This window comes from Lottia gigantea, assembly GCF_000327385.1.
Source record: "Lottia gigantea unplaced genomic scaffold LOTGIsca_283, whole genome shotgun sequence".
Lineage (NCBI taxonomy): Eukaryota > Metazoa > Mollusca > Gastropoda > Lottiidae > Lottia > Lottia gigantea.
In genome coordinates this window covers 47,746-49,454 of record NW_008708909.1, presented here as the reverse complement: position 1 = coordinate 49,454, position 1,709 = coordinate 47,746, and the positions used below count along the sequence as shown (strand labels likewise).

Below are 1,709 nucleotides of genomic sequence, written 5' to 3'. Positions count from 1 at the left end.
TTCATACTTTGAAAGGAAGATCCCTCGCCCGAACGTATGTTTTTTAAAAATATGGCGTTGCCTTGTGTTTGACCTTCATTTCTCCGGTGTCGATTTTATCTATTAATTTGCTTAATCCCTCTTTAACGGTTTTCTTGGTTTCTTCGCCAAATCTTTGTCCGAATTCTTTAACCGTCCCTAATATATCTCCTACTCCCGAACCTCCTCGTGCTTCTCTTTCCATTGCCAAATTGTGTCTACGCGCTTCGGCGTTTGCAGCGGCTTCAGCTTTCTTATCGTTGACAGCTTTGGCTATCCCAGCAGCTCCACCAGCAGTTGCACCAGCTGCAGCTAAACCAGCAAAGATTAAAGGTAAGAAAGGTAAAAATCCACCTTTTTTAGTTAAATTCTCATCAATTCTTTCCAAGTCTATATCGTCTCTGACTTTGCAATGTATGTATTTATCGATAATCTTTTGGGTTATATGCACTTTTTTACCGCTGTAAGTTATTAGAGTCGGCGAATTCGTTTCCATAGCTTCTATTATTTTCATAACTAAAGTTTCTGGTTTCATTTTTAAAGGGTGTTTTTTTATTCAATTCTTATCATTCTTCTATCTGATATTTTAATCAAATGTTTTGCTTCTTCCAGCAATAAACAGTAGCCGGTCACATCTCCTTGTGTTTTATCGATGTGAATATTTATGTTTACCCCTGTTTTGAAAAGATCTTCTTGATGAGCTGACAGATCGAAACAAAAGATTAGATGATTGAGTGAAAAATCTGTGTATTCAAACTGAGGCGTATTTCCAAACAATTCGCACATGTTTTTATAGTTTCTGTACAATTCGTTGTAATCTTTTTTGGAAGGATCAATTGTCAAAGGTTGATTGGGATAATTATCGTTGTTCAATCTGACTTGAACTTTGCGAATGATGGCATCTTGAGTATAGTTCAATGCCACTCTGAAAATGTTGTTGTTGTTTGTCTGAGAGTCTGGCAAGTTTTTGAAACCGACCATTAGATATCTCGCTGGTTTGACGGTGTTGGTGATTGGCCACGTGGTGGATTCTCCCGTTAAAGTCATGCTACCTACCGTGTTACGATGAAGAAAAGCAATTTCGATGTCTTTGGTTAAAGAGTTGAATATTCTCGTTTCCACTTCTACGGAAGGAGTGATTACCGGTATGTAAAGTTGGATATTCGTTATTTCCAATTTTGCGTCAGAGTTGTTTTCACCAAAGAATATCTTGTTGTCGTTGATTTCTCTTTGCAAATGAATTTTATACGGTAAACCTATGGAAACCTTTCTGTGTTCCAAGAGACCAAATAAAGGATACAACTTCCAATTTACGTAATTACCCCATCTGTTGTTCTCGACAACATTGTTGTATTGAAGCGCTCGTTTTTCAAATCCGTGATTTACTCCGCAAGTCACTCTTTCCAGTGTGTTTCTAGCAACTACCCTTATCCTAGCAAGGTCTGCGTCATTTGCTACAGTCCTGACCGGTTCTTTTAAAACTTCTCCGTCACCGACATCGGGAATCCATCCCGAAACTGAATCGTAGTTTTTGGGATACAGAACCGTTTTCAACATTGTGTCAAACTCGCCGGGGTGTTTTATGGTCTCTATCGGATTTGAACCAGCTTCCAAAACCATTTCGCTGAATAAAGACGGAAAGAAGTTGTTTTCTAAAGTCGTGTTGGTTTGTGGAATTCGATTACTGAGTG

At 38.5% G+C, this 1,709-nt stretch overlaps 1 protein-coding gene across 1 annotated transcript; it reads right to left on the bottom strand.

Moving 5' to 3' along the window:
* Nucleotides 1–43: 43 nt before the first annotated feature.
* On the bottom strand, nt 44–553 carry LOTGIDRAFT_175449 (hypothetical protein; the record flags this gene model as incomplete). The annotated part of the gene is made up of 1 exon (XM_009056667.1): nt 44–553. The coding sequence occupies one exon, from the start codon at nt 551–553 to the stop codon at nt 44–46; it is 510 nt and encodes a 169-aa protein (XP_009054915.1).
* Between the last annotated feature and the right edge of the window lie 1,156 nt (nt 554–1,709).